This window comes from Gopherus flavomarginatus, chromosome 9, assembly GCF_025201925.1.
Source record: "Gopherus flavomarginatus isolate rGopFla2 chromosome 9, rGopFla2.mat.asm, whole genome shotgun sequence".
Taxonomy (NCBI): Eukaryota; Metazoa; Chordata; order Testudines; family Testudinidae; genus Gopherus; species Gopherus flavomarginatus.
This window is the reverse complement of record NC_066625.1, coordinates 53,496,688-53,510,295: the sequence shown is the minus strand read 5'-3', so window position 1 is coordinate 53,510,295 and position 13,608 is coordinate 53,496,688. Positions and strand designations below refer to the sequence as shown.

General features: G+C 43.7%; 1 protein-coding gene across 3 annotated transcripts in view; it reads right to left on the bottom strand.

Moving 5' to 3' along the window:
• ARID3B (AT-rich interaction domain 3B) overlaps window positions 1-13,608 on the bottom strand; it is a 46,490-nt gene that overhangs the window by 20,644 nt on the left and 12,238 nt on the right. For all 3 annotated transcript variants that reach the window (XR_007776166.1, XR_007776167.1, XM_050966796.1), the window contains exons 3-4: window positions 11,143-11,214; window positions 9,593-9,665 (exon numbers count right to left, since the gene is read on the bottom strand). Coding sequence is in view for 1 of the 3 variants with exons in the window: in XM_050966796.1 (XP_050822753.1) it covers window positions 9,593-9,665; window positions 11,143-11,214 (145 nt within the window). In the remaining 2 variants the exon portion in view is untranslated. The remainder of the gene's footprint in view (window positions 1-9,592; window positions 9,666-11,142; window positions 11,215-13,608) is intronic.

Here is a 13,608-nt window from a genome sequence, read left to right as displayed (position 1 = left end):
TTAATCTTCTCATCTGTATATTGGGGATAATGTAATTTATCCACGTGTTTCAAGATCTACATTTTGGAGCAAAATATTCGCTCCTTTCCCTCTCCCCCGGGCCTCGCCCCTATTATACATGCCTCAAGATGGCTGGTCTTTATGGTATTTTAATCTGGGACTCGACCAGAGCAGTGACCCATCCTTCTTCTCCTCTTTACCCTGTGCCAACACTTCTCTGAGAGATCGTTGCTTAGCCAGGTTTGGGAGTCCTAACCTGGTTTGATTTAAGAGAGGTCAATACCCTTTGTCACAGCAATTCCCCAGGCAATTTCTTCACACCCTTCCTAGTGATGTACTCTTTAAATCTGTCCCTCATGCCTCTTTAAAGTCTCCCTTTCTAGAGGGGGAGAGACTAGACAAGGATGCCACAATGCAATATTATCTTGCAGAATGTCTTTCGTACAAACTGTAACAAAATGCTTCACAGTTAGAAAGAGAAATGAATAGGTAAAGAGAAGACAGTTTTCAACAACTTGCATACAGATAGAAGATAAAGGAAGAGATGCGTTTCTAGACTTCTGAATCTGCAGGGGAGCAGACACTTACACCAACAGTGCATGAAGGGGTAGGACAGAAGCACCAGATGATCAGAGGGAATGGAGAAGGAAGACGGTGTGAGGCCTGTGAAACAGGCCGGAGCAAGCCTGTTGAGATATTAAAAAATGAGGAAAGCAGGAACTGAATCTTGAAATGAAATGAAAACTAAATTAGTTGGGGAGGGAGGGGGAACGTGGTTGTATTTTCTACATGTGTACTATCCCTCTGTTATTCCTCTTCTCTCTAAATGGAGTCCACTGATTAAATTAGTCAGCAATATGCAACTAACATCAGAAGCCTCCATTCCAGGCTCCTGCTCTGCTTAGAATCATCGCCAAGCACAAAATCCAGGGTTTTAAGCAGGGCTAGTTGTGTTGAACCAGAGACCCTGCATGCAGCAGTCAAACTGTTCCCACTTCCTCCACATGAAAGGTTCCGTTGTCACCTCTGTTGTGTAAGCTGCCCTAGGTCTCACTCAATGTTAAAATGAGAAAAGCAGCTATGGGGAAATGAGAATAAAGGACCCCTCTCTGCCAGCGCCACCACTGATCTAATCTCTTCCCAGATTTGCTGCATTTCCACAGCGGGCATTCTCACCTCCCAATGGGAATGTCACCACCTGATCTGCAAGCCTGCGGATCATCAGAAACTCCTATCAAAGCAGGAGCTGGGACTGAGGGTAATTAATCATGTTCTATTTGACAGGAGGCCCAGTTCTTATCTGGACCCCTAGAAATGCCATTGGTCTCTGCTTCCCTCCTCAATAAGTGAGACTGACAGTCAACGGCCCCTTATCAGATTTCAGCTGCTGAGCCTAACTGGCTTGTGCACACACTTTCCCAATGACCACAATCCTATTATATTGATCAAGCCTCCAACCATTTTAACTTTCCAGGGAAGGGGGCTTCTACATCCCAGTGCCAAGTGCACTCCCATCCCAGTCGAGGTCCCATGGAAATTTGCTGCTCCTCACATTAAGATCAAATAAAGTCCCACTGTTCAACTACTACTGACACAGCTGGGTCCAATATATTTGCTATTCTCCATTTCTCTGCCAGATGTTGAACAGCTTTGCAACTGGTGGGGTTTCCAACCCTATGACCTTTGGACTAACAAGCAAAGGTGGGAGATGAACTCCTCTTCCCCAGTCAAAGTGGACATCTGAATACATTTGGAAGAAATGCAAAGGAAAGAAGGAAGCGGAGCAGACATACAGCCACAACTAGGCTTAGCTGGGCAACTTAAGGCCAGCTGCTTATGGGTTGTGGCACAGGGTCTGGAATCCATGCCAAACAGTTCTGCCTTTTTGTTTTTGCCTATGTACCTGTAAGGCCCTCATCACCACAGTATCCAAATGGCTAGGTTCTCAGTTGCTTGAGCACAGGAAGAGTCATTAATCACTTGATTAGAAACAGGCTGCCAAGTTAGCTAGGAAGCCAGAGAGCCCAGAGCATCCACAATGACTAGGAAGTACCAATATAAAGAAGATCTTTGGGAGGAGAGGATTTGGATCACTAATATCCAGGCTATGGGACAATAGATTAACTTTTCACAAGCCAAAATCTAATTCCTCATGGCCAGGTGGGAGGTGAACTTTACATCCTCAATTCTGCATTCCAGGGAAAAGCTTAATAGGAAGTCCTCCAATTGGTTATTTTAAGACAGAGGCGGGCAAACTATGGGCCGCTGGCCAGACCATCATGCCCAGCCCCCAAGCGCCAGGCCCAGGAGGCTAGCCCCCGGCCCCTCCCCCCCGCAGTCTCAGCTTGCTCACTTTGCTGCTGAGGCAATGCTCTGGGCGACAGGGCTGTGAGCTCCTGGGGCAGAGCCTGGCTTGACTCGGTCTCTGTGCTGCTTGGTGGTGGCAGGGTGGCCTGGCTCCAGCCAGGCAACCCGGCTCCAGCCGGGCAACCCGGCTGTAGCGCCGCCAGCCGCTGGAGCTCCAGACAGCCCAGTAAGGAGGCAGGGGGGGTTGCACAGAGGGCAGGGGGGGTTGCACAGAGGGCAGGGGACAGGAAGCAGGAGGGGGGGGGGGGTGGATGGGGTAGGGGTCCCAGAAGCAGGGGCGGCTCTATGTTTTTTGCTGCCCCAAGCACAGCAGTCACACGGATTCAACGGTGGTTCTATGGGAGATCCATCAGTCCCGCGCCTTTGGGGCGCCCACCGCCAAATTACCACTGAAACCGCGGGACTGGTAGTAGTATTTATGTGCCCCTTCAAAGGTGAGAAAGCATCACTACCGCTATGTCTATTAAGGTTGAACGGGTGATTTTCATTCTGGAATTTCCTAACTTGAGTGACTAACTCTGCAACCTTAATGAGAGGAATGATGGTGCAGTGGCTAGGATGTCAGCTTGGAACAAGAGAGATCCAGGTTCAATTTCCTGCTTTGCTACAAACTCCTTGTGCGATTTAGGGGTTAAACTAGATGATCCCTGCGGTCCCTTCTAGCCCTATGATTCCATTAATATCATATACTGCGTGACCCTTCCCTCCTTAAGTGCTCAAGGCCCCTATAAAAGAATGCAATATAAATAAAAGCATATACAACTCCTCCTAACACACAAACAAGTAATCAATAATGGGGAGATTAGTGAATAAATGATGTGCCCTGCTTCACACCTATCCATCATTTTACACAGGAACTCAGTTACCACAGTTCTCAGCTCCTTAAATCAGATCAATTGGCCAAAACAAGTAGCTGATTTAGTGAATGAAATAAATCCCGAAGTGAGCTTTATATAATTTAGGGTCTAGGACCGGCAGCACAGGACAGAGGTTTGTTACTTTAAATCAGAACATCCAAGTGTTTTATTCTTTATTTGCTCACGACTCATCTCTCCTGAGAGCAATGACTGGGAACTCTTCTTTCTGGGGTAGCATGCTGAGGGAGATTTCTCCATTGTGGAACTTCTGCTTTGGTGCTAGGAGACATATCTGCCCTAAAAATCACTTACCCTGTCTGCTTAACATTGACAAACAGGAGTGGAGAATTTACACTCAATTTAGAGAATTACATTATTTTATTCAGAAACCAAGATATCCCTGCAAGAGCAAAAGAAACTTGTGAAGTTGAGAAAGGGCCGAGGTAGGGCGTATATCCTTTACACGTGTATGATAAGCACCAGTGTTGCCTATAGATAAAAGAATCCATCAGTAAATGCTTTTGTCAATACCACGTATTTGCCATGAGTATTTCCATATCTAAAATGTGCAGATAAAGCACATGACAGAAGGAAACAATTAAAACCACATGCTCAGGCTTACAAAGTCCCTCCTATGTATATGCACATCAAAAACAGAATGGCCAAACCACCTGGGAAAACCAAGGTCACACAGTAACCTTGGTCAGAATTAGCAGAGTTGTACAATCAGAGAGGGTTTATGAGATCATAACAAAGGCAGTACTTTAAATGAACAAAACCGCCTTCCATCAAAAGGAGCCTTTCCCGATGTGCTAATACATGCAATCTCTTAGGCTGTCTCAGAGAGTTACACCACAATATTCAGTTAGTTCTCTTCCACACACAGTCATTTCTCCAGAGTAACTTCTTGCAAAACACTAGTGATAATCCCAGTAAGATATTTCCATTATACGAGAACACCTCCAAGAAGTTTTGATGGCAATATGTTGAAAACGGGGAGGTGGGGGGAGGGAGAGGAGCGTCATGAGGAAGACCATCACTGTGTACCTAATGCAAAGTCTATGACCACCTGGGGTAGGTTCCATAGAACTTATCTACACTAAATATGGACACACCCAGTGGAAGGTGTGCACTAGCAGGGTTCTGCAAAAGGCAAAATATACTTCAGACTGCTATTAGAGTATATTTCTCTGGTCAGTGAAACAACATTCTATGAGATCAATCATGCAATGAAAGTAGACCCTGAAGACGCTAAAGATTTCATATAAGAGCACATGCAGGAAGTGCAGAGCACACACGAACAGAAATAACTATTTCTTTTTTTGGACCAACTTCTACTGGTGGGACAGACAAGCTTCTGAGCCACACAGAACTTCTTCAGGACCCAAAGAAGAGCTCTGTGTGGCTCAAAGGTTTGCTTCTCTCACCAAGAGAAGTTGGTCCAATAAAAGATATGCCACCCACGTTGTCTCTTGCATATTCTGGGACTGACTCAGCTATAACTACACTACATACATATATTTCTTTTGCCAGCATTTTCTATGCCTCTATCTCCTCCCCTCTTAAGCAAAGGAGGAGGAAATGTAGGTGGTGCAGTGTTTTAGGTGTTTGCAGTTCTCTGGAGAACTGTTTTTCCGATTCATTTTAAGTTGCAAGTGTGTTTCAGAGGGGTTAGGTCTAAAACCTACTGCTTTGTGGATGTTTATCCATGCCACAATACTGCTACACAGGTTGCTAGGACTATCATTCTCTGCTAAGGACTGAGATAGGTCAGGACTGAGACGCACTAGCAAAACTACGTGAGGAGCCTTGCTCAGTGCCATGCCTAGTTGTATGTGAACATTCATATCCTTAAAATTCTCTCCTTTTGCAGCAGAGCTGCAAGTCATGCCCTTCCCAACCTTTCTCCCTCCCACAGTGAAGGGAGGTGGAAGACGCAGTCTAGAAGGGGAGAGTGCGAGAGCAGTGCAGCAACCTAAAGCAAGGTAAAGATAAGGGCTTGTCTGCACGGGAGGTTTGTGCATGGAAGGTCAGTGTTTGACTTTAGAAGGCCCACTTGCTGCACAGTAATGTCCCACATGGACACTCTGAAACACAAATGTATTGAAGAGCACTATGGAACTTTTAGTGTGCTGTAGCAGTGTCCATAAAGGATGTTACTGTGCAGTAAACTAGTGCATTGTAGATTTATACCCAGGCTTGCCATGCACTAACATCTCATGCGGGCAAGCCTGAAGTCAGTAGACTGGTCACATTGTTGAGCTAGTTCAGAGTTTGTTCTGCATAACAGTCACCCTGATGGTCTGAACCCCTTCCCCCCCTCGCCCCGCCTCGTCACAGCTATGGAGAGTACAATTCACCTAAATACATACCAAAAAAATCTCCCAACAAAGGAAGAGTTACAGCTTTCCCGCCATTTCCCTCTTCCATCATTACTGCCACTGAAGGGCCATTTTATCACTTGCAGCTGGAGCATTCTGTGACAACCTGCTGTGCTCTGAGGCTGATGAGACCTGCACATTTGATCTGCATTAAACCCATTTCATGGCTTCACATTCTAGGTACATTCCAAGCCGCGGCACCAAGGGCCAAGTCTTTTCATGCTCAGAGCTCTTCAGTAGCTCCTGTGAAATCTGCTATTTGTTTTTCACATCAGGCCTCCAGTATCAATGTGTTAGCAGTCTGCTGTTATCCCCACCCCCACACACACCCCGAACAAGGGCCAGCACCATCCAGTGTCTCTGTAACAGGGCAGGAAAATCCCCATCATTATACCAATTATACTGACAAATAGAGCTGCATTCACTCCCACTTAGATTCGCGGTATAAATTAACTGGACACAGACGGACGGGGACACACACACACGGACGGACACAGAAACACAACACTTTATTCTCAGCTCCCAGATGCATTAACGCCTCCGTTTATCAGTTTCTTTCTGGTGGGCTCTTTCTGAACAAGGTGTTTATTTAATGAGAAAGAAGACTGATGTGTGTGGTGGGAGTGCAGAGGGGAAAGAGACAAGTATTCATAATAATCTGTGTGTCCACTCTGCTGTGAGAGTGACTAAATGTTGGGAGCATGCCAGAGTCCATCAGTGTGTGTACAAATATGTGCATGTTTGCCTGATATGCTGCTCCTGCTGCTAGCAGTACTGAAGGCATCACAGGAAAATACTAGGGTGAAAACTCACTGAGCAGTACACCGATCTCAGAAACTGAACTCCACATAGTCTCTTGACTAACTTTTTAGGGGGTTGCCACAGGAGCAATGGCTCCCAGGCAAATACCAGTCCAGCCATACGACTTGCAATCTAGCTTGTTCTGCGTAGCAGCAGTAAATGGATGTCAGTCGTAGGAGTTATCAGAAAGATTGGAAACAGCACTCTAGAATTTAAACTCTCACTGTGGGTAGTGCTCTTAACATGTCCTCTTAACTATCCTTCTGGAAAACAAGAGCTGCAAGAAAACAAAACACTGGCAATGTACAGCTGATTCAAAGCTATACTCCTACAACAGCCAGCTGGTGACCGGCTCAGCCTCTGCAATGGGAGCATGTTGCTAGTTAATAATTGAACGGTAATTGGAAGAAGGCATTGAGGTAGTGAGCAGATTTCTCTCAAGGTAACAAGAGGTTTTCATTGCTGCCAATCACACTCTTCTAGGATTATATTCTTGTTTCTTCATTTAGACTGAAACATGCAGATAACAGTCGTAAATACAAACTAATTAGGACTTCTTAAACCTTTGCCCACGGAGGACCCAGAATCAGTGAAACAGGGCTCAAGCTTTTAAAATGCCACAAGAGTAAATTCCCACACTGTTGGATGTGGAAGCCCTAGCAACATCAGAAAGGGTGTGGCATGTTACAGCCAAACTGTGGAAGACAGATGAGGTACAAAATATGCAGCAGATATGCCCGCAATTAGCCAGAAATGTGATTGCAATGGGGGCCACCCTTTCCCCCATCCTCATCATGTTTCTGCAAGCCTTTGAGAATTTCAAGAAAGGAACGTGTCCCAGAAATACCATGGTGAAATGTCAAACCAAGTGGAGGTGAGGCCCAAACTCCAGTGCAAGGCAGTTAAAGGGCAACTGGCTGCTCTTCAGCTTCAGAAGACAGATGTTTCCCACAATTCTTTACCAGATTTCCTGAGAAATAACCTGGGTAGTGACCATTGCTGTAAGAGCCCTAAGGTAAGTGAGATGGTTTCCTGGTTCTACTGCTCTGTCAGTTATAGAACATTAAACTACGACAGGAGTAAGCGGAGGGCAAGGTATTTCCCTCTTACATGTTAAATGCTCACTATGCCAGTTCCTAGAACCCAGCAGATTGAGACAATGAAAAGACCAGAATGTGGCATAGCACTTTTCATTTACAGAACTTCTTCACTGCCAGCCCACAGTTCTTTCGGCATGTCTAAAAGAGGCCATTATCTTCCTGTTCCAATGACAGATCTGCCTAAAACATAACAGACAAATTGACCAAGTATGGCACATTACAGTTCTCTAGCAAAGGAATGTTACTTCAACTTTCTTTGTGCTGCAAAAGAGATATTAAAAGAGGGTCAGACTGCCAATTTTTTACCAACCCCTGGGGGGAAAAAAAGCATTTGAAAGGAAAATTCATTTCAACCTCAGATGATGGTTTGCCACATATGACTGGACAACAAAATGGCAGATGAAATTCAATGTTGAGAAGTGCAAAGAAATGCACATTGGGAAACATAATCCCAAGTATACATACAAAATAATTGGGTCTAAATTAGCTGTTACCACTGAAAAAGAAACTTGGAGTCATCATGGATAATTCTCTGAAAACATCTGCTCAATGTGCAGCAGCATTCAAAAAAGTGAACAGAATGTTAAGAACTACTAGGAAGTGATAAAGAGAAAATATTATAATGCCTCTCTATAAAACTATGGTACACCCAGACCTTGAATACCATGTGCAATTCTGGTTGCCCCATCTCAAAAAAAGATATTTGAATTGTAAAAAGGTACAAAGAAGGGCAACTGAAATGATTAGGGGTATGGAAGAGCTTCCATATGAGGAGAGATTAAAAAGACAGACTGTTCCGCTTGAAGAGACTACTAAGGGGAGATATGATAGAGGTCTAAAAAATCAAAAATGGTGGAGAGTTGAATAGGGAACTGTTATTTACCACTTCACATCACTGTGACCCCTGGTTTGTGTGTTAAGTTGACGGGCAGCAGGTTTAAGACAAACAGAAGGAAGCATTTCTTCACACAGCACAGGAGTTAACCTGTGAAATTCATTGCCAGAGGATGTTGTGGAGACCAAAAGCATAACTGGTTTCAAAAAATAATTTGGTAAGTTTATGGAAGATAGGTCCATCAAAAGCTATTAGCCAAGATGGTCAGGGTCACAACCCCATGCCCTGGGTGTCTCTAAATCTCTGACCTGCAGAAGCTGAGACTTCATGACAGAGGACAGATCACTCAGTAATGCCATGTTCTGTAATTTCCACTGAAGCATCTGGCACCAGCCACTATCTGAAGACAGGATACTGGGATAGATGGACCCAATGTCTGACCCAGGATGGCCATTTTTATGTTCTTGTATCTGTAGGCATTTATTAATCATTCTTCTTCAACTGGTAGAATATACTTAGAAAGATACCTACAAAATATTCTAGCTGAGCAACTCCACCCCCCCCCCCGACTTCTGTCATGAGAAAAACCGCAAGATAAAGTGGTTGACAGCAAAAAGAGCATGACAGTTTCCTCTAAACTGTGTTCCTGGACTCAGCTGAACAGAATGATATGAAATAGAAATCCAGGTCTAAGGCATGCAGTGTGGTAACGAGAAAAAAAAAAAAAAAAGAGTGCTTTGTATCTCTTTTCCAAGCCCCCATATTGCAGATTTTAGGTATTAGCATGAGCACCTACTTTATATGCAGATCCTGTCTAACAGAGTGGGTGTTCACACACATCTTCCATGATGTATAGCATGAAAATAAGACACCAGGGGCTTCTTGTGGGTGATCAGTGTCAACACAGCAGCTTATTCTGAGACAGGGTGTAGATTTGTGTGAAAGTTTCAAAAATTGGTTTGTTGCAGGATAAGAAGCAGAAATCAATTGTTCTAAAATGGATCCTAGAGTCTGCTTTTTTTAGGCAAGTGCAAGTGAGAGTAGGGAAACTGGTCATGTCCTTATAATCCAGGATTCAAGGACAGGACAGTTCTTTACACAGCCCCTTTACTCTCAAAACAAGTATCTCAGGTCATACTACTGTTCTCCCACCTGATCAGCAAGCTCAAGTGGCAGCTTCATTCTTTTGAGCCAGCTCCTAGGGCACTGTCCCATTTTATATTATCCAAATAAAGCAAATGGCTCACTCACCTCTCTTTTGCATAAAGACGAAGAGGTCATCCAGGAATGCCTTCCGTTCAGGGTCACTATCCAGTTCGTACAGCTGGGGAAATCAAGAAAAATTTTGGTATAACCAATGCTAGGCCACACAGAGGGTAAGACCACCATATATTGTACTGGGCCTCACATGATGGTGGGACAACATGCCGCCACAGAGGTAGAGGCAAATCAGTGTTAGAGTTCTGGCCTCCTCCACTGACCAGGCTGAAGTGTAGCAAGCTGAGCTGAACCTCTATAGTGTAGACTATAGAGGTTCAGCTCAGCTTGCTACTCTGCCCTCAGAGCACACTAGCTTGCTACTCTGCCCTCAGAGCACACTAGCTCCTCCAATTCACACCTTAAAGGCACCACAGAGATGCAACTTCTGACCTTATTATTCCCTCCTCTGAGTTTTCCACTTATGTGACAATGCCTGAAATGCCTTGAAGGGAGAGGTGAAAGAAAAGATATAGAACTTTCAAATCGTGCTAACAAGTAATGCCTGGTGGGAGATGCTCCCTGAAATAAGTACTCTCACTCACCTCGGCAATCAGCCTAGAATCAATGTTCTGAAGATATATTTTGGCAAAATGTCCTCAAGATCCAGTGTTTCTGATTAAATATTTCTCAAAAAGTTTCATATAAGGTATATTCAGAAAACAAATTCTACGTAGCATCACCCTCTGATATTTCAGAAAAGGTGAAGGCAGGAGAATCATGCAACTGTTCCACAGCAAATCCAATTTTCACCTATGGCAGACACTGGGGGGGATATACCATGACTGGTTGAAAGACATACACTGCCAGTACTGTTAGCAGAAAAAGTCCCAAGGAACAAAAACTCCTGCATGTGGAGGAGAAATGAAGTCCATGTAGTTATGGAAATCATTTCTTCTGCTGGCCATAGCTGCTCTGTTACAGAAGGATATCAATGGAAAAGCAAAGCCCCAATGGGTAAACATGTGTCTGTCTGTCTCTCTCTCAAGACATGGAGTTAGCTACTCAAAGTCTGTCTATTCTACAAGAAAATGGGTTTATTGGGTCGTTTCCTCTATTGCCTACCTTTTCTCACACACTAAGCTATTGGGAAGGAAACGCATCACTGGATTTGCACAGCAATTAGGTACACTCCTTCAAAAAGGGCTAGCTTAAATTAAACACATTGTTTATTTGTCTGACAGGACATACACTGCTGCCACAGTTCAAAATTGCTAATCAGTTTCAAGAAGCTGAATCCTGTACTACCAGCCAAAGAAGGCTGCTGATCAAAAGCATTAAATATCATAACTGATAGCTAGGAGCTTTTATTGAAAGCTGCCTTTCAGCCATCAAAGGCAATAACATGGCCTAATCCTACTGGCCCCCAGACACAGACGTTGCTAAGTGAATTTCAGTGTACACAGTACCTCCTTCACAAGCTGCAGCAGAACAGTCTGGGATTAGCAATCCCTCGACAAAACAGAGGGGAGGAACATGCTGAAAGTTATCTCCCTCTACCCCAGCTCCACACACAGTGAATTCCAATGGTCAGACAGACTTACTTTGGCAAAATCTCGAGAGATTTCTCTTCCTCGGCCTCCATCAGCTTCTTCATTCCAAGTCAGACTTCCATTCTAAGGGAACAGAAAGGAGAGGATGAGTGGACTATGGGGAGAGGGCCCTTGCTATGGGCGGCAATTTCAAATGGAGAGTACACGTACGGATGAGGGCACTTCTGGTGTAGGGAGCACAGAAATGGAGAGAAGTATTTAAGCAGAGAATCGTGTCGTATTTTAATTAAGCTTCCAAGCAAATGTGGCCACAAAAGCTGGCTGGAAAATAGAAATCCCTTCCCACAAAAATGTTCATATTTTTAAAAATAAAATTTATGCTTATCTGTATGAAAAGTCAAAAATGCAAAAATTTTTTCAGGAAGGAACTTCCAGAGAAATCCCATGTTGGGAGCCTCAAGGCAGAATTTTTCAGTTTGCCAGCTATCTGCCTAAAAGACTTGTCAATTTTACTTTCTGACTGCATGCCAGAAGCTGGTCCCCTCTAGCTCAGCTGCTGGAAAATTTCTGACCAACTCTAATGGCACATTATTCCACCTGTTAAACATCAGTGATCTAATATTTGAAGTGGGGGATCTCTTCGTTCACTGTAGCCAGGTTCACTTCATTGTTCAAAGCCAAACATGGAGCAGGTTCAAGAATGAAGCTTCTTACAGTATAACTATCCTTACACAGGTGCATTTTACTTATGGTCTATAGAGCCCATATTGAAAGCAGCAGGTGCCAAGCACCCATTCTTGTCAACCTGATCATGCTGAGCCTCATCCTTTCTGTTAGCCATCTGACCAGCACTACCTTACTTCAGGCTGGGAAAACATGCAGCCTGGCTTGCTCCGACGTTCCAACATAAGCAGGTCTATGAATAGGTCAAGGGGATGGGAAATAGTGTATAATAAGGTTGGGACCCTCTGTACCAATCATGGTATGCATAAGCTTAGGGAACTGTTGTACGCAGGTCTCCTGCATGGAGACAGAAAGCTCAACTCTGTTGGATTAAGGCTGCACTTCTCATTAGGCATTATAGGGACACCACTTGCTTGGCAAATCGCTACAGAGAAATAGTTAGCAGAACTGGAAAATAGCAAAGGCAGCATCTGGCTATTTCACAGTTGTGGTAACAGAAGGGTGATACAGCATATTATGTAGGCATCTTTAAACCACAAACACCATAGAATAGTAGCCGCCACTGGCACAGCCAGCCACTCAATCAAGTGCTCTCGTAAATTATAAGTGGCACCTGCCATTCTGGTTACAAATGCACTGCACCTTATCAGATAAAAATACACTGAATGTGTGAAGAGATTTCAGAACAAAAATACATTTTAATTAGTTATTTTAACATCTGAAATCTTGGAGTCATCTGGTAGTGACATATACATTGAATTACAAAGATGAATAGCACTTGTCAAAGACAGGCAAAGCTACATTTTCCCTTTAAAAACAGCAGTGGGCTGCTCTAATGCCCGCTGATTTAGTTTGAGCCAGTAATTCCTGCTGGAAAGTCAATTATCCAGTGAGCCCCATCAGCTGAAAGATATTTAATTGGGGATTATTGCCACTTCTGTTATGTCAGCTGTTTATTCCAGCAGGTCAATTCCCACCCCTCTCTAGGAAGAGTTCTGAAGACAGGTTTTGTTCACAGGAGGATTCATCTGGGTGTCCTTGGCTAACAGAGATTAAAAACACATATTTTTGCTAATTATGGTAACATCCAGCTGCTCCTAACATCCTGCTGATGAGAAGCCAGAAAACTAAGAGCAACTAAAAACCTAGATGAACAGTGAATAAAACACACATGCCAAGATCATCAAAAGTGACTAGTGATTTTGAGTGCCCAAGCTGACATAACTTAAGGGACTCTGTTTTTCAGACAGTGTTAAGCATCTACCTTCTGAAAGCAGACCCCCATTTAAAGTTGGGTATATAAGAGTCAAAGCACCCAAACTCACTACAGGAACATTTAAAATACTTGGCCATACATGCTATACTAATTTTTGTTTTTTAAATCCAGGAGGGGAGAGGGCACGAGAACATGTATACATTTCCCCAGGCAGAGAGGAAGTGCAAAAAGCAAATTAAACCACAAATATATTTTATATGTGGCACACATTAGCCAACAATTCTCCACTGACAACAGTTTACAACTGAGGAGGGAGGGGCAGAACTACTGTGGGAAAACTGCCTGAAGCATTAAAAACACTCTTTATTTTAAAGAAGAATCTACTTCTCATTAGTTTTAGAATTTTGAAGTTTAAATTCTATCAGAGACATCATCAAGGATATAAAAAACACAAAGCAGTAGTATTTATGTGCCCCTTAATCACTAGATCTCAAAGCACTTCAAAGGTGAGAAAGCATCACTACTTCCATGTTTTTTTAGTGAAAAGGAGATAAAGGCCAGCTGAACTCTGTCATTGCAATGCTTAACTGAGTGGCTGGATGAGATGGGCATCATTT